Consider the following 16254-nt stretch of genomic DNA (forward strand, 5'->3'; position numbering starts at 1 on the left):
AAAAAGTTGTTATTCCTTCCTGCATATAATTTGATCTGCTGAGCTTCATTTTGAAGGTGTATCTGCCTTCATTTAAGAAGTCAACAACAGCCCCAAAAGAGAGAGAATTTAAGTCCATTTTCTTCACAGGACATACCTTTTTGCTGAAATTTTTGATTCTACTTTCTGTTAATGGTTCCTTAAAAACATTTATGATAGTTTTCATGAAGCTTATTAGAAAATAAAATTTTCCTGCGCCCTGAAAATCAGTTTCAATTTACTTCTGACTGAGCCTCTTGGGCAGCGTGGGCATGTGATTGAGTAGTAAGGAAATAAATCACAAACTTCTTTTTTAGACAAATTTTAAAAAGAAAAATTGAGTATAATTGTCATAAATTCCCACATTGCTGAGTAACCTCTCTTCAGAGCATAAATCCTGCTTTATCAGTATTGACCATAAGCTTTCCCAGAGTGCTGTTCATGCAGACGTCCTAAGTGTAGTATTAGTGGTTTTACAATATTTCAATTCTCTGCCTGAGCCTTGGGAGGATAGATTTTTCCCTGAACAGATCTAATTTTTCTCTTTGCATGCACAGGGTAAATGTGTAAATCTTAATGAAAACACAGTTTTTATGGTTTAACTTTTTAAAAAATGAAATCGTAACAGTTGACTTTCTGTTTCCTATCTAATAGGTGGAAGTCTTTGATCTGCTTTTTGTCACTAGTGAGAGCAATTCTCGAAAGACCTATGTTGTACATTGCCAAGACTGTGCAAGAAAGATAAGCACGAACCTGGAAAATTTTGTGGTGCTAGAACAGTACAAAATGGAGGACTTGATGCAAGTCTATGATCAATTTACATTAGTAAGTCATATTAATAAGTGGGTGCATAAATACATTATTTGTAAAGCAGTTGTAGACTGTCTTGGTACTCCATTGTATGAGTACCATGGACTCTGATTCAAATGGAGTTATGGGTTGTGTGTGATAGTTACAGAACAACATGCTGAAGAGTCAGAATTATGTGAAATAGTAGAGTAACTTACTGCAGAACGTAACCACTGAGTTTTCAGGAAAAGTATGATGTTACAATTCATAAAGTTGTGGCTTTAAAAATCCAATAGAGATCACCTGAAGACCATAACTGGATCAGATGGAGATGGGAAGAATCAGGACAGTGAAGCTTGGAGAAACTAGCACCAGGTTCAAGAGCATCTCTAATACATTGGTTGTGGTATGAAGTCAGTATAGCAGCAGAGCATCCTACGCACTCAGACCCCTTCCTTCCCCTTCCCCACCCATCCCCTCCCAAATCAGCACTGTCCTTCTGCTTAGCAAGTGGATGCTCTCAAACAGTTCTGTCTTTTGGCTTGGGGCCTCCTTTGCATTTCAATTTAAAGCAAACAGCCTCTTTGCCATTATAGCTTTGTGCTATATGGCAGCCTCCTGCTTTGAACTGTGTCAGCACAACTGTCCTAACATTTCACCCAGGTTTCATTGTTTCAGGCAAAGATGGCTTGTTTGTAATCACAATGAAAGCAATGCTGGATTTATTTATAAGCCTTGCCTTTCTGTCGAAGACAAAACTTTGGACAAAGTGTTATGAGAATTTCATGTTGAATTAAACGTAACAGCCCAGAAATGGCTGTGCCTTTTGATTCATTTCCAGGTGCTGCAGAAAATGTATGTTTAGACAACTATTTCATGTAATGCTAGCGTAAGTCATGACCTTTTGAGCAAAGGCCTCAAGGTTCAGCAGTAGAAGCTGTCAAGAGTGCAGGACCATGTCCTCTGCATTTAATTCTCTTCATTGGTTCTACAGAGCCTGAGGTGGTTGAACTTCAATTCATACTTCTAGGAGCCCATTGTCATTATAGTTTGTGAAATACTGCAATTTCAAAGTGACGATCTGTTACAGAAAAGCATATAAATAAACACTTGTTCTCAGATACGTCATCCAGTTGAGTGGAAATGGGCAAGAAAGTTTCTGTATGGAAAGAGGGAGGGAGGGGTATTTTGTTGTCTGTGTTTATAACATTATATAGGTAACAGTGATGATGTCCCTAGAACAAGGATTCTCAACCTGTGAGTAGCTCCCTCCCCCACCAAAGCCCATACCTGCAGCCCTGAAGGGCATTAATAATTGTTCTCTTGTGAAATTGGTACACACATTCAGTTCTTTTAAAGGGGATACAGTCTTGATTGAAAGGAGTCATAGCCTAAAATAACATTTCTCAGATGTAAGAGAAAAGTTGAGCTTTGTTGCAAGTCACAGGACAAAGATAATCTCAGATGGCAAAGGTGCAACAGGCCCAACAGAGAGACTCTTGTGTTTGGGGTAAAGTATCGGGAGTAAACATGGGGATCAGCTAGTGTTAGCGTTTCATAGGTGCGTACTATGGTATGATTTAAAGTGTCTTTAAAGACTCTGAGCAGCTTCTTGGAGGGGTTCCACATCAGGGCAGGACTGATGAGCAGGAAAAGAAGATACGGAAATGCAGTCAGCGATCGGGTATTTTGATGGTAATGTTACAAAGTGCAGCGTTGGGAAATAGTTGGGTATCTTCTAGGCCTTGTCTCCTGAAAGCAGGCAGGAACAAGACACCTAGCTTACTTCACTCTTGAGGCACAAAAAAAAACCCAAAACCCACATGAACTTTGTCCCCATGTCAGAGAACCTGAGGTGCTTTCCACAGATATCCTACCATCAGCCTTATATGATATAGTTTAGATAGAGGGGAAAAGAAAAGAAGCTGGCAAGGCATTTGGAGAGTCACAAATGGACAATTCCCCCCCCACACTGGTAAACAGGTTGAGAATCCCTGTTTTGGAATATATTAAGATACACCTGTGCTAAGCCCACATAGAGCTCTTTGCTGCCACAATGGGACTTGTTTTGGCAGCTCACATTGTATTAACACAGGCATCCCCACAGCATAGTCCAGTCTGCAGTATAGGCAGAATCCTAATACAGAGTAGTGACAAAATACGTGTTGTATTTTCCAGCACAAGTTGGAAAAAAAAATGCCAGCGTCCACTTGAAAGAGTCCTAAAGTGTTCAAACAGTAGTGCGTGTGACTTTACGCGCTCACGGTTACAGTTTGTGCAGGTCTTGGTTAAACAACTGAGTTTACACCCTTGTAGAAAAGGTAATTTAATGTTTTCTTTTTCAGGCTCCTCCATTGCCATCCTCCTCATCTTGACATTTTTTCATGGACATTAAATGAAAACTTTTCTGATATTCAGGAAGTGACCCAGTTCTGCACCACTGATTTTTGTAGCTATCCCGTAAGGCTGCTGGCTGAAAGCTGTGTCTATGCAACCTTCCAAGTGCGGAGTGTCAACCAACTGGACAGGAGAGAGCACTGCCTCCTACTCCAGAACTCAAAACAAATAAAGCTCATCCAGCTGTACTTCAAAAAAATAATTCCATGTTTTGTATATATCTGACAAAACTGGCAACATTATACAGACTACTGACTTGAAGACCACCTCTTTTGTATTTCTCTGTTTCTGGGCTGATGAGTTGGTTTCATCCATTTTTCCCCCTCAGAATTTCCCTTGGAAAAAGTACTAGCTTAGCTGGTCATTTCTTTGTAAGGTAGTTAGAAATTTTAAGTCTTTCTTTGGGCAACTTTTTTTTTTTTTTAATGTGAAGAGTTAGGTGATATAAATTTTTTTACTGCTTTTACGTTTTTCTGTCTTGTTTTGAAACCATGACGGTTACACTTTTGGTTCCTAAATAAAATTTAAAACAATTAACAGCCAAGTCACAAAGATAAATGGGTTGCACATAGACTAAGGAATAAACTTCAGATTTGTGATTTTTGTTTCTAATCTTGATGTAAATTTACACTATTTATAAATACATATTTATTGCTTGAAAATATTTGTGAATGGAATGCTGTTATTTTTTCCAGATTACCTGCCATTGAAATTTTAAGGAGTTCTGTAATTTCAAACACTACTCCTATTACATTTTCTATATGTAAATAAAACTGCTTAGCATTGTACAGAAACTTTTATTAAAATTGTTTAATGTTTAAAGTTTTTCTATTGTTTGAGTTTTAAAAAGATTTTATGTACAGTGCCCAGTTTTTTTGTTTTTTTGAATCTGATTATATATATTTTATATATACTCTTGTGCTTGTGTATATATATAATATATATAGGAACTCGAATATAAATATGTGTATAAAGATTTAGAGACTAAATTTTTCTCTTTTAAGTTTTACATCTATGGTAGATTTGAGGTGTCTACTGTAAAGTATTGCTTACAAAAGTATGATTATTTTTAAAGAAATATATGGTATGTATCCTCAAGACATAAAATGACCTTCAGACTGGTTTATTGTTAAATTGCACTTTTTGCAATAACAGACCAATAAATAGTTGCTGCCAAAATGTAGTAGTAGAAAATAAGCAATGGCTAAACTTTAAAGCTCTGCAAGAAAATACCAGCTTTGACAGGAAGTTTGGCACTAGTTGGAGAGGAGAAATGAAAAAGGTGGATTTGAGTTCGGGTGGGGATATTCTCTAGGATTCAACCAAATTGCAACTTGAGTAATACAATATGTTCTATTGACAATTTAAAAAGTTAAGACTGAGTCATCTTGGCGTCACTGTTGACCCCAAAAATGGACGTTGTTTTGTGGTATTCTGTTGTATTTTCACATATTTTGTAATACGAATTCACTGGTAAATTTTTGAAGCACTAGGTTTATTTAGGACAAGTTTCTAATATATCATTGTAACAGTTTGCAGTTTTAATGATGGTATTTATTTTAAGTTGCTCCTTTCTCATTAGCTTCTTGAAAATGCATTAAATCTAAATTTCAAAATGGATAGCTCTCTTATCGATCAAAGTTGACTGATGCAGAAGGCTCTGCATCAATTTCTCATAATTTCTCATTAGTGGGGGTATGGTAGTGTTTGCATTGTTAAATTTTCTGTAATCAATGTGACGTGTTAAAGGCACAGAGCATGCTAATAGTTTCTTTTGCACAAAAAGAATCGCCTTTTACATTTGTAGCTTCAAATGAAGGGTGTTTTAATGAAGAATCAGTACAGCTTGTCTAATGCTGTTAAGACAGTTTAACCATAGTTATAAATTATTTTCTTGCTAATTCCTACGAGAGTCGGACAAAAGGGTATAGTGATTAAAGAAACGTATAACAAATGCTCTTGCCAGCAAAATTATCAACTAGCAGTTAGGAAGCCAGTATTTGCAGTTCTGTAAAGATGTAAGTCTCAGCTCTTGATAACAAACTCTACAAATAGTAATTTTTTACTTATGTATTTTATGCAGTCATAAACATTGTAATCTCGACAAACCATGCTGCAACTGAAAAGCTACTCCTTTACAGTAGTCTTAAACCCAAATAAAAACAAGATAACTTACCTCAACTAATGGTAAACAAAAAGTCCTTGTTTCTCAGTGCTGTAAAAGAACATTGCTAACTAGGGAAAGAGCTACTGGGTGCTACCAGAAGGGCTTGGCACCTTTCCTCCCCTTTGTAAAAGAGAATATGCCATTACCAAGGACAAAAATTTGTATTTCACTAATTAACAAGGAGACCGAATCATTAGAGCAGCAGGCCGTATTGCTTACTCTGCCTGAAGGTTTTGTCGTGGGTTTGAGTTGCTGCAGGGCTTCAATACTTTGCAGTTTTCATACTTCTTGATTACACTATGCTCCTAACCGATGGACAGTTTTGATCTATAAGCTGCTATGATTTTAGAATGCTTTTGTTTCATTTTATTAAAAAAGCACAAGTTAATATTTTATCAATTGTAGTTATTACGAAGCACTTCTGCTTCTTAAGTCACAAAGCACGGGATGCAAGCGAAACATCTGTGATCTGTGGGTATTTCCAAGTGTTAGCAATGGGGCAGGGCGGGGGGAGGGGGAGCCCTGAGCTGAAGGGAGGGGACTGACTCGCTTTCCACGGAACCTCAGTCTTGGGACCCTTGAGCTCCACAGCTGCAAGTGGTCCTGGTTTGCTTGTGGCTACACATTGTTGTAGCAGGCAAATTAAAGATCTATGTGTAAAAGGATGAAAATGCCCAAAGAAATGGCATTTCTTGCAAGAATTTTTGAAAGGTACAGACTAACAGAAAAACAGGCATTATTAGGGGATGGATAAGAGCAGAGATACAAATGGGCGTTTAAACGAATAATAGTAAAAAGTTCAATTAAGGATGAGGGGATTAGAAAGAAATAGCAGCATTTGCTACTGAACTGTGGATCTGAGAACTGTCCTGGAGGAGCGTGACAACAAAGGGATCCCGTAAACGAGGAGAAGAAATAGTTGCATGTTTTCTGAACTCTATTTATTTATTATATTCAACAGAGGATTTGATTTTTAAGGTTTCCTTCGGGTACTCAACTTGGAACCAGTATCTCCCTGCTTTTTTGGAGAAGTGAAGTCCTACCAGTGGCTATATTTCAGAAATAGTGGCGGTGGTAGCTATGTATGAAGTATTTAGAGAAAGGTCACTAGGAAAGTGAGAAATATCTAGTGACAGAAAATTCCCCAAACTTCCTGAATTTATATGGTAGATAGTAAAGACTAAGTGTCCTGAATCTGCACCTTTCTAGTTGGAAGGACTTTTAAAGTAGTATTAAAATCATGTTGCTTTGCTTAAATGAGCACAGTGTAGCTCCGTTCAGCATAATAAAACAGATTCTTAGAACAAGGGTGAGCAAGGATGAGGGACTCCACAGTTGGTGATGTCCTGGCCACAAATACATTTATTGATTAGGAGATGGAAGGGTTCGACTGAGATGATGGGGAAGAGGGTGCTCATCCTGGGTTGCTGCCCTGATCTGTGGCGTAGAAAGATAGGAAGAGAGAGGGCTTTTAAGCCTGAGCTTCCCTAGGTCACAGCTGTTGTGTCTTTATCTGTAGCAGGGACTCATGGCCCAGCAATTTGGTGATGACTGAGATGGGGCCAACAGATAAGGGTGGTAGGGAAGCTTTCTTTTCCATGGCTGCTTTAGCCCATGTGGGAACCAGGCAGAGGGAGAAGCCCTCCAGTTGGGAGTTCAGTGGTCCGACACGGGGAAAAGGCTGGTGAGCGTGACGATTTACTTCTGGGGGCAGGTCAAAGCCAACCAGCACTGACCGCTTCCTTTGTGGTGATGCCGACAGCAGAGGAAGGAGGAATGCAGGTGGTGCCTGCACAAGTTAAAGCTGAAGCTCAAGTTCAAGCAAGCTCAGTGCAGGGCTGCTGCCTGCAGGGCCCCATGGAGGAAGGCACAGGGTGCCAGGGAGGAGGCTGCTGGCAAGGCAGCAGTGTGGGCCCCAGGGCAGCCTCCTTCCAGGAAAACAGCATTCCTTCAAAAAGGGGAAAGCAGGGAAAGCATTGTGAAAAAGGCTGGGATGGAAGAGGAGACAACACCTCGTTGGTGCCAGGTGCTACCTGCAAAGCTAAAGAAAATGGCAGGCGGAGAGGGAGAACCACCCCTGCACTGCACCCAGGGCTGAGCCTGTGCTGTGGGAGGTTACATGGGGTGGAACTGGGTGCAGCCCCATGTCGAGGCTAGGGACACAGGGAGGAGCCTTGAGTCCCACAGGAGCTGACACCCTGGGCCTGGGGTGGAACCCATGAGCTGGAAGAACTTGGGTGGATTTTAGCAGCCTTGCTGTGGAGGAGGGATGCTCGGCCCCATCCCAGGAGCGCTCATGATAAGAGGGGAGGGAGAGATTGTTAAGAGGCAAACACCCATTAAAATATTGAAAAGACTTGGTATGGGTGAGGTGCACATAAATAAAGGGGCCTATAAGAAAGATGGGGGCAGACTTTTTATCAGGGCCTATTGTGATAGGGCAAGAGGTAATGGTTTTAAACTAAAAGAGGAGAGATTCAGGCCAGACACGAGGAAGACATTTTTTACCATGAGGGTGGTGAGACACTGGCCCAGGTTGCCCAGAGAGGTGGCAGATGCCCCATCCCTGGAGACATTCCAGGCCAGGCTGGACGGGGCTCTGAGCAACCTGATCTAGTTGAAGATGTCCCTGCTCATGGCACTAGATGGCCTTTGAAGGTCCCTTCCAAACTATTCTATGCTTATATATATCCTTACTTACTTTGGGAGGCCATGAAAACAGACTGGATGGATGGAAGAAGGGAAAAGGGACCTCATAGTGACAAGGGCAGGTTCAGCTTCCAGCTTCACCTCTTGGGCAGTAGTATCAGCATTTTACAGGTCACTGCCAGCCCTGTGTTGCCATGGGCCTTGTAAAAGAATTAAAATATAACTGCTGCTGCCCCTGCCTGGGGAATGACAGGGCCTTGGGTATACACAGCAGTTAGGATGCATGTATGGAGGGTGGAAGTGGGTTGCAAATGGATTTATCATTAGAGCCCACTGCCTTTCTCCTGTGCTGCCCCCGAGCTCCTGAAGGGCAATGTCTCCTCAGCTGTAGAAGGCAGCATGCTCTGGCTTCTAGCAGGATAGAGCACTGCTCTCAAATGACACATCCCACATTTTTTTCTGATGGAAGATGGTTTCAGGTCTGGTTTGAATGTGAGCTGTTGCCCAGGGTGTAGGGAGGTGACACGTGGTTTAGAACTGAAGCTGATGAAAAAGGCGACCAAGCCAGAATGGGCTCAGGAGATACCAATTTAAACGTTGCAAAGCCCAGAAAACAGTTAATTGATAGGCTAATAGTTAAACAAATGGGCACTAACTCCTTTAATTCGTGGAGCTGGGAGATGCTTGAAAGAATCTCACCCAAAGCCGAGGTGTACAGCCCAGCCACTGCCAGAGTCCATGGGAACACCGAAATGGGGTATGAAAGAGTCGGCTGTAAAGTACATGCCAAAACTTAAAATCATTGAAAGGGTTAGAAGGAACACCCCAAGAGAAGACTAAGTAGTATTAAGTTGTATCCATTGATGTGTGGCTGGACTGTCATTTATGTTAGCCTTCTAGACACAAAGAAAGATGATCAGGAATAAAGAATATTTTCAGCCCTTTCCTCCATTGTCCTTTTCAGCACCTGAGTAGTTCTTTGAGGAAATGGGACTTTTCTTGAGCAGTGGTCAGGCATCTTTAGTTTTCAATGCTCTATGTGAAGTGCAACGTGCAGTTCATCTTCTGGCTGCTGCTGGAGTTTTAATCTGTTTGGTTTTAAGATATGGAGAGTTTAGGATTTTGAGTTTTGTGGGTTGTGTTTTGGTTGGGTTGGTTTGTTTGTTTCCTGTACACTGTTGCCACAGGATGGCTGACTTTCACAGCAGTAACTAGAAGGACTGTTGTTCCAGAGCCTGGAGAAGGCTGAGGGGTGAGCAATGGGTGCAAACAGGGTTGGGTCACCTCCTGTCTGCAGCCAAGCTTCAGGTGTGTGCAAAAATGACCTCTTTAAGAACCAAAGTTGACCTTAAATAGGAATGGATTTTGGGTAGTGGAGGATAAATGACCCACCAGGAATAGCTTCACTTGGGCTGTGAAAAAAGCCAGAGGAAGATAACTAGCAGCCAGTTGCAGTTGCCACAGGTTGTTTGTTTGTTTGTTTGTTTGTTTGTTTGTTTGTTTGTTTGTTTGTTTTGGGGGGGAGGGTGGGGAACACATAGAGAGGAAATTTTAGGGCAGTAGCACTTGGCGAGGTGTCCAGCGCAATGTGAGAAGAGCATCTGCTGCGGTTCTGTTCCAACAGTCCAAGGTCATCTCGAAGGGCAAATGTCTTTATAGCTGAAGATCTGGAAACATATTCCAGGGGCTCAGGAGCTGCTGGCAGGCTCGGGGCATTCTTACAGCTCTGTATTTACGTGCAGGACCTTGTCTTGCTTATGAGATGCCAGTGTTCCCTCTGCTGTCCTGGATTAAGCGCTGATGATTTGGGGATGTAGTACTGTAACAGGGCGGCTCTGCCCAGCTCCTGCGTTGGGTGCCAGGAGGAAGGAGCAAGGGGGAGCCAGCTCCGCTGGGCAGCGGAGAGCAAGTTACACCAGCCTTGCTTGTATCCCCCATGGTGTAAGGACCTTTTAGGAGCACAGAATCACAGAATAGTTGGGGTTGGAAGGGACCTCTGTAGATCATCTAGTCCAACCCACCTGCTAAAGCAGGTTCACCTGGAGCAGATCACACAGGAATGTGTCCAGGTGGGTTTTGAATGTCTCCAGAGAAGGAGACTCCACAACCTTCCTGGGCAGCCTGTTCCAGTGCTCTGGCACGCTCAAAGTAAATAAGTTTCTCCTGATATTCAGATGGAACCTCCTGTGCTTCAGTCTGTGTCTGTTGTCCCTCATCCTATCGTTGGGCATCACTGAAAGGAGTCTGGAACCATCCTTGTGACATCCACCCTTCAGATATTTATAAGCATAAACAAGATCCCCTCTCAGCCTTCTCCAGGCTGAACAAATCCAGCTCTCTCAGTCTCTCCTCATAAGAAAGGAAAGTTTTTAGGTGGCAAAGTGATCGTGGTTATGCTTGAGGAGGCAAGAAGCTCCTGGACAGCTTAGGGGTGCTGATGTACAGTCATCAGATAAGGGTGCGGATACCTGATACCTGGCTGGCTGGTTTAAAAATAAAAACCAGGTTTTAGTGACACATTGAATATAACGTTACTGAGAAACAGAGGTGTGGGCTCAGCCCAGTGGTGCCCCATGGGGGTGCCAAGCACTCACATGGCATGATCCTAACAAGTTCTGCAGCAAAATAACTGCACTTTAGCCAAGAACCAGCTACAGCAGATCATGGGCTGGTAGATGTCTTAGGAGAAAAAGACCTTGGCTCCACGTGATTAGGTTCCTGTCATCATTATCACAGCACTCAACTGCAAAAATAGATTTTAGCATTCCTAAATAGGGATGAGGGAAATTGCTGTGTCTGTGAGCCATGGTTGTAACTATGTGATTATAAGTAAAGTTGCAGCCTGACATTTAAATCCTACTCCAGCACCTTTCAGCTTTTTATGCCTGTGTGACCTAGTCAGTAGTTCTACAGGGTTATCTCTGAGATAGATACAGCAGAAAACATTCCCCCTGAAAAAGAAACATTAAAAGAACAAGGGAAAAAAATCATTAATTTTATGAGAAGTGTCTTAGAGGTGCAAGAATACAATTTTTTTAAAGACAGGAAGCCAAGAAGAAGAGGAGTGAAGTCTACCAGGGCAAAACTCTGGGCAGGCAAAAAATTATTTGAATGAGTGCTCGGTGATCCTCCCTCAGTTCTGGTTAACAGGGAAACAGTATGTGTGTCAGTGTTTGATGATGATACCTTTGAAAAGCCACTTTGTCAACAGCTACGAGGTAAATAGCAAAGGTAGGATGAGTTTTCCAGCTCCAACAAAGTGGGTTGGCAATAACCATAAGTGCAACTTCAGTTCCTGATTTTCAAAATCAGTGCAAAATGCTGTTTACCAAGCTTGATGGAGTCTTTAGCAATTCTTGCTGTGTTATGAAGAACACTGTGGAAAATGATGTCTATGGCTTATTTACACAGTTACAAGATGGGAGAACGTAGGGCAGCGTATGAATGAAGTGCTGCTGTGTTTGAATAGGTATTTGATTGCCCTGTGCACGGCAGGATCTGGCTATTGCAGGGCTGTCTGGTGTTTCTCCAGCCCACCCATCCCTCTGGCTCCTGCTGGGTAAGAGCCCAAGGACCTGCCAACACAGCCCACGGCTTCATTCCCTCCAGGCTGTAGCTGTGAGATGTTTGGGTTGTGATGCTGGACACCATTAAGCTGTGCATTAATGCAGAGGCCATGCTAGAAAAATTGATTTGGCTTCCAGCACAGAAATGTTCCCAGCCCCTGAGCTCCAGCAAAGGCTGGTCCCCTCCCCAGCACCTCCTCTTCCTCAGCGGCTCACCCTGAGGGTGCTGGGGGTAGCGGGGGTGCTGGCTGCCCACCATCGGCTGTGTCGATAGGTGCTGCCAGGCAAATGTGGAACATGGAGACCTGTGGGGGAAATGAGTTCTGCTGAGAAAGGGTCTTGGAAGGGATCAGGAGGTTTGTGCTGGCAGATTTTGGCACCTGGAAGGAGGACAGAGGGATGAAGCATCTTACTTCACCTTTCCCTTTCCTCCTTGCCAGTGGTTACTGCTGTTCAGTATTTCTGCCCCCAGAGGAAACCCCCAGGGAGCTCACATGCTGCAGGGGCAGTGGATGCAGGGCAGCCGTGGATCTGCAAGTTAAGCAAGTGGGGTTTTCTATGGCTGAGGAGAATTGAAGTGCATTTCTTCTCAGTTTTCAGAATCTGGGTGGTGTGTCTGCTTTCAAAAGTTTTGAAACACTGAAAATAAAAAAGTCTTATATAGAGAGGGAGAGCTGCTCACTGGTCTGTGTCTTTTTTTGCACCTCCTTCCTCCTCCAGTTACTTTGGAAAGCTATCGATCTGCTGTAGAAGAAAACCTCTTTCCTCTATTCTGGCAAATCTCTTTGCTTCTTGAATGTCTTGTATGCTTTATGTGCCCCTTTTGGTGCTTTTTAGTGGCTATGCTCATCGCTCCTTCTCAAAGTATATGTCACCTTCTCTTTACATTTATCTCCATGCTCTCACAGCCAAGCATCCTTAGTGTAGCTTTTCTATGCGTTGACACACTCCTTGTGTCTCAGCCATGCTCATCACTTTCTTTCAGTATATTTAATGCTCAAAAGGGAGTAAGAATTTGGGTTTGAGGAGCAAGTTGGCATTAGGAGAAAATTCCAGGTCAGAGGATACAATGAAGCAACTAGCTCAATACTGTATGTAGATCTGTGACTGTCACCAACAATGGCAAATCCAGCAGCATACGAGAAAAATAGTTATTTTTTGAATAGGTGTTTATTTGCCTTTTTGCAAGGTGACTCATTTGCTTGGGCCATCTGAGAAAGCATTAAGTGTCTTAATGTTTTAAAAACTCTGGAGGCTTAATGTCCCTCCAACACTCCTGCGCCGTAGTCCCCATTACACAAATGACAATTTGAATGTTGGTTTAACTTGAATCACTCTGTGATTCTTTGGTTTTCTCACATTTGCCTCTTGCCACGCTAAAATGATCTGACTACAGTCAGCACTTCCCTGCTGCAGGGGTCACAACTTTCCTTCCCCTGCCTCCATCCTTTACACCCCAAGGTTTGACCTGAAAATCTATACGCTTCATCCTCACTGCTGCAGCTGGAGCTGTATCGTCTTTCTACACACATGTGCATGGTCGCGTGTCCCGCTCTCTGCTGCAGCCTGCGCATTGTCCCCAGGGGAGTCTGCTGCCTGCCCACACCAGGCTGGGCTTCCTGCCCCCTTGCACCATGCTCCCCTGCCCAGGGCATCCTCCCCACATCAGAGAGCATCTCCCTCCTCTTGCTGATCATCTCTGAGTGCTCCTGACTTGCTCCTCCTGTGCCCTCAGCTTGGTTTTAGTTGACTTCATATGGCAAGTCTTTCAGTTTAATGATGCGCGGTTGACGTGTGGTGATGGACTCTGAGCTCAGCAAGCAGAAGCACCTCCTGCTTCCAGGGGGCTTGGAAAAGGGCCATGAGACAGGAGATATGTTGGAGGTGATATTATTTTATTACGGTCCTTTCTCCTCAGGTCTGCAGTGGTTATCAGGTCAGCAGGGGAAGGAAAGTGTGATCCAGTTAATAGGAAATGGACTAGAAAGAGTTGCATTTGCATTTTTTGCATTGAAACATCCTTCACAGTTTCTGCCTCCTGTACCCTATTTGTTGTATCTGCTTGAATGGAAAGTTTCCCCAAGCAGAGGTTCTCTTGTCCAACATGGGATGGCACCAGCAGCAGCACAGCACCTCATGCTGCGAGGTCCTCTGCCCCACCGTGTTCCCTTAATTAAGTTAGAATTGGAGGACCCAGCAGTTTGGGTGATAATGACCTTTCCCTAATTCTTCTCTTTGCAATCCACTTTCACCTCCTCTGGAGCACAGTCAGAGGAAGTTTTTCCCCAAGGCACCTCTCCAGCTGCAATGCCTTCTAGGAAATATTTTCTCTTCTCTCCTCCAAGCTGCCAAAGCAGCCCAGGTCCAGCTGATGCCCATGCCCAGTGACCTGGCAGCTGTGGCTGGTGGCAGCAGAGACATCCCCTGAGAGCAAACAGGGTGGTAGCTACGCTTCACATCAGGGTGGGGAAAGGTGTCTTCCTCCCCAGCTGCTTGCCCCCAGGGCAGAGCTGGGGGAGCACCACTGGGTGCTCATCAAAGTCCTCTTGCATTTCAGTTCAGAAAACACAAGGGTCTCTGTTTCTGGAATGAGTAATTGCTCCTTAACAAGGAGGCTGGAGTCTCTGCTGTAGTCCTGGAGAAATTACTCAACCCCAGTAAAGATAAAGGAGTGAGGATGGTGAGCAGAAAAAGAAATCTTACAGCTATAGATGAAGCTGTTTTGGGTAAGATGTCATGAGAGCATGATTATGGTCGTTAATCTCTCAAAAAAACCCAAGAAGGACATGAGGGGATGGGAGGAGGGACGGGTTCCTGAGCTACCAGGTTTCACCTGGGAGGAAAGCAAGTCCTACTAGCTTGAGGCTTCCAAACTCTAAAAAGCAATCAAAGATCAGGTCAGCTCTCTTGGACCATCTTGAACACATGAGATGAGAGAAACTTGTATTGATTCATGTACAGCCACTGAAAGCTGTTACGATGGTTTCCCTGGATCGGGTTAAGCTTATTTCCTTCACATTGCGGGTTTTGTGTGTGTGTGAGTATGTGGTTGTTTGTTGGTTGGTTTTTGTTTGTTTGTTTGTTTTGTCTTGTAATATAAAATGAGGTATCAGTGGAAAATTAGGATGTTTCCTTGAGAAGACAGTGAGTCATTAGTAGCTATGTTGCAATAGCTTTATCCATAAATATTGATGAATTATTCACATATTTCATTTTATGGACATTGCAAAGCTAAAGACTCCTTTTCCACTGAGGAAGATGTTGCCTTGGTCACCAGTAATGGGCCCCTGGCCACAGGCTGGGTTGTTGCCCCAGGACCCCCAGCCCTTGTTCCCAGCTGTTCCTGTGATGTTTGGAATTCACTTGGGCTGACTCATTGGGTCACATCTCTGGTGCTGTGTTTGGGGAGCAATGTAAGAAACAAGATGAAGATGGATATTTCTCTTGTTGTGTCCTCCTGCTATCATTACCCTAAAACCCTGACATAGGGATTTCCTCTGCAGTCACCTCTCTTCAGGCTCATGATGCCTTGTAAGGCTGAGCCCCCCTGGGAAATTCCTCCCACTCCTGTGCCTATCTGGTTGTCACAGAATCAGAGAATAGTTGGGGTTGGAAGGGACCTCTGTAGATCATCTAGTCCAACCCACCTGCTAAAGCAGGTTCACCCAGAGCAGATCACACAGGAATGTGTCCAGGCGGGTTTGAAAGTCTCCAGAGTAGGAGACCCCACAACCTTCCTGGGCAGCCTGTTCCAGTGCTCTGGAACCCTCACTGAGCAGAAGTTTCTCCTCATATTCAGATGGAACTTTATGTGTTTCAGTCTGTTCCCATTGGTCCTCATCCTGTCTTCCTCTGCGCTGTACTGAAAACCCAACTCTTTCCAGGTTGCCTTGGCAGGCTGAGCTCGCTGAAGTCCCTGTTCTGCTCCCGTTTTGTTCCCCATGATGAGTAAGTGCCTTTAACTGAGTTGTACACACCCTGAGCAGGGTTCCTCACTCACACCCACTGGGTAATATTTCCGTTAGACCCATTATTTGCCAGCTTTTCTACAGAGCAGCATCGAAGTCTCAGTTGAGGTGAGGTGGACAACCCCCCACCATCCCTCGTGTATAGACTCCTTACCCTGACAAGTGGGGAGACTGGGTGGATTTTACCTGATTTTGCTCTTAACAGATTCACTTAATATTATCCCTATTTCTTCTTTGAGACACTGCCTGTGAACATCACCGCAAAATACTGATTTATTAATTTATTGGGCCTCCTTGCGCTGAGATTGCCTGCTGGCCACAGCAGCTCTCCTGGCAGGCTTTCTGCCTCTGGTGTGTTTGAGAAAGGGTTTATTGTCAACCTCCACGCTGTTAACAAGTAGCTCCTAGGATTTCTCTTCTGGGGCTGCCTTATTACAGTCTTGCATCTAATTTGCCTAATTTCTGCATTTGATTCCTCCTTTTTGAAGGGTGTCTGTTTGCTTTGAATCGCTCCACTGTGGTGCTGTTTAGCCACCTGGGGTATGCGTGTATGTATTTTTTTTATTTATTGTTGCTACATGTTTACTCTTAACTTCTAATGTAGTGTCTTTGAACAGATCCCAGTGTTGCAGGGTTCTTCAAGAAAAACTTGGGCAGACATCACAGCAGATGGGGCTTTCCTGTTGGGCTCCATATATAG

General features: G+C 43.6%; 1 protein-coding gene across 11 annotated transcripts in view; it reads left to right on the forward strand.

Annotated features, from left to right (window-relative positions):
- The window catches only part of KDM6A (lysine demethylase 6A), a 157824-nt gene extending 152065 nt beyond the window's left edge, over positions 1–5759 (forward strand). For 4 of the 11 annotated variants that reach the window (XR_014183120.1, XM_082043117.1, XM_082043121.1 and 1 more), the window contains 2 exons: positions 673–843; positions 3153–5759. Coding sequence is in view for 8 of the 11 variants with exons in the window: in XM_082043117.1 (XP_081899243.1) it covers positions 673–843; positions 3153–3182 (201 nt within the window). In the remaining 3 variants the exon portion in view is untranslated. The other 7 variants (XM_082043116.1, XM_082043119.1, XM_082043118.1 and 4 more) reach the window with 4 other exon arrangements.
- The last annotated feature ends 10495 nt before the right edge of the window (positions 5760–16254 follow it).

This window comes from Streptopelia decaocto (genome assembly GCF_964273445.1).
Source record: "Streptopelia decaocto genome assembly, chromosome: 1".
Taxonomy (NCBI): Eukaryota; Metazoa; Chordata; class Aves; order Columbiformes; family Columbidae; genus Streptopelia; species Streptopelia decaocto.